Genomic DNA, 1,782 nt, shown 5'->3' on the forward strand with positions numbered 1-1,782 from the left:
GCACAACACCGCATATAGAGATACTCTCCATTCAAAACTGAACTCTTTCAAAAAATCAGCCTTCTTTATAAATACATAACTCCTACATTGTTAGACGATGCATTATCAACTGTCAAACTTAAGATCTTGTTCAACTTCCAGCTATTCAAGCAAGCTTCAACATTTTGAGCCATAATCTCTCTCGTGTGGCCGGTGACTTGGCAAAAATTTAGTATTTTCTTTTGCAATTTTCAGTCCACATCAATAAAATGAACAGTCAAACATATATACGCCACATTCTGACACGAACTCCAGTTATCAGTTGTAAGATAAACTCTTCCTCCGTATTTGGAAAAGTATCTTTGAAGTTGAACCTTCTTTGTTTCATAGAGCATCAAGATGTCACGTGCCAATGTAATACGTGAAAGAGTGTTGAATCCTGGTTGTAGAGCCACTGAATATTATTTAAAACCTTGACTTTCTACAATAAAAAAGGAAGCTCCTCACAAACAAACATTGATATCATTTTTTCCCGGGCATATTCTGCATCAAACCTACCCACTTGTGCTTCTGGGCTAGGCGATGTGCCTGTTTTAGTGAACAATTAAAAAAAAGAGTCAAGGATGCATTCATCTAGTAAAGAAAATGAGGATGGACGATCACGGGGTAAGAAAAGTCTGAAGTTTAATTTGTTTCGGAAAATTTTTTTTCTTGCCGTATTTCCTTTTCTTTTTTATAAGTCATATATCTAATTATGATTTTTCTTCTTGCTAACTTGAATCTCAGCACACCAAATGTTCATGTCTTTCCCATTCCCACCACCACACTCCCACACCACAACCAACTTTCCACCCAAATCAGCCATGGTAGCACCACACAGAAATGTGAAAAGTGAAAACTATTAAACCCAAAAGAAGAAGTGGCTACCACCTCCAACCCATTCCTCCAAGAAACAACAATATTCCCACATTACAGCAAAAAAGAAAAAGCAAAAAGTACCATAACCCTCTTAACTCTTTGTAGAAATTAATGGTTAGCATTATACATGTAGTGGTTAGCATTATACATGTAGTGATTAGTTTACTTGAGGTGTAATGTACTAATACAAATAGATTAAATTGAACAATGTAAAACAAGAATGCAGGACCAAAATCAAAGGAGATGAACAAAAATCCATATTATTTCTTTTGGTAAACCAATCAAAGCTCAACATATTCAATGCACTAGGTGTATGATCCACGACATTGACAATGTAGTTCAGATATCATAGATTATATTCATTCATTAGAAAGTGAACCACAGTGAAGAAGAACAGATAATTAGAACAATAATTCTCAATTCAAATAATATAAATAAATTAAGTCCTAATTAATCAAAAAGTAAACCACAGTGAAGAAAAAACTTACAGCAGGATCCATTGAGATGAAGAGTTCAATATTGAGAGACTTTAAAATCTGCACATTTTCAATCCATTGAAATGAAGAAGTCAGAAGTATACTAATGAAGGTAAAAACAGAACGAATCCACAAAATAGAAAAAACCCAGATAACAAACTCAGGAGAAAACTCAGAACTCAGAACCAAGGGCAAGGAGGAGGCTGACCTGAAATGTTGAGTTCCGGCAAGCCACTGACGAAAGAAGAAGAGAACCGAAAAAGAGAGATACTACGGTGGCAAGAATGGGAGGTCGAGGCAGAGAGACAGAGTCGCGAATCAAAGTGAAGTCTCGAAGAGGCAGAGGTCCGACGAACCACCGGCGAGAAGCAGAGGTGAAGAATTGTTGACGGTAGTCGGCGGCGTACAT

General features: G+C 36.7%; 1 protein-coding gene across 1 annotated transcript; it reads right to left on the reverse strand.

Moving 5' to 3' along the window:
* Nucleotides 1–501: 501 nt before the first annotated feature.
* Nucleotides 502–1,782, reverse strand: LOC107641668 (uncharacterized). Its single transcript, XM_016345143.3, has 3 exons — nucleotides 1,582–1,782; nucleotides 1,386–1,433; nucleotides 502–567 (listed from the first exon to the last, which is right to left on the reverse strand). Exons 1-3 carry the CDS (start codon nucleotides 1,780–1,782, stop codon nucleotides 502–504), a joined length of 315 nt encoding a protein of 104 aa, XP_016200629.1.

Source organism: Arachis ipaensis, chromosome B5 (genome assembly GCF_059453495.1).
Source record: "Arachis ipaensis isolate K30076 ecotype BB chromosome B5, ASM5945349v1, whole genome shotgun sequence".
Classification (NCBI taxonomy): domain Eukaryota; kingdom Viridiplantae; phylum Streptophyta; class Magnoliopsida; order Fabales; family Fabaceae; genus Arachis; species Arachis ipaensis.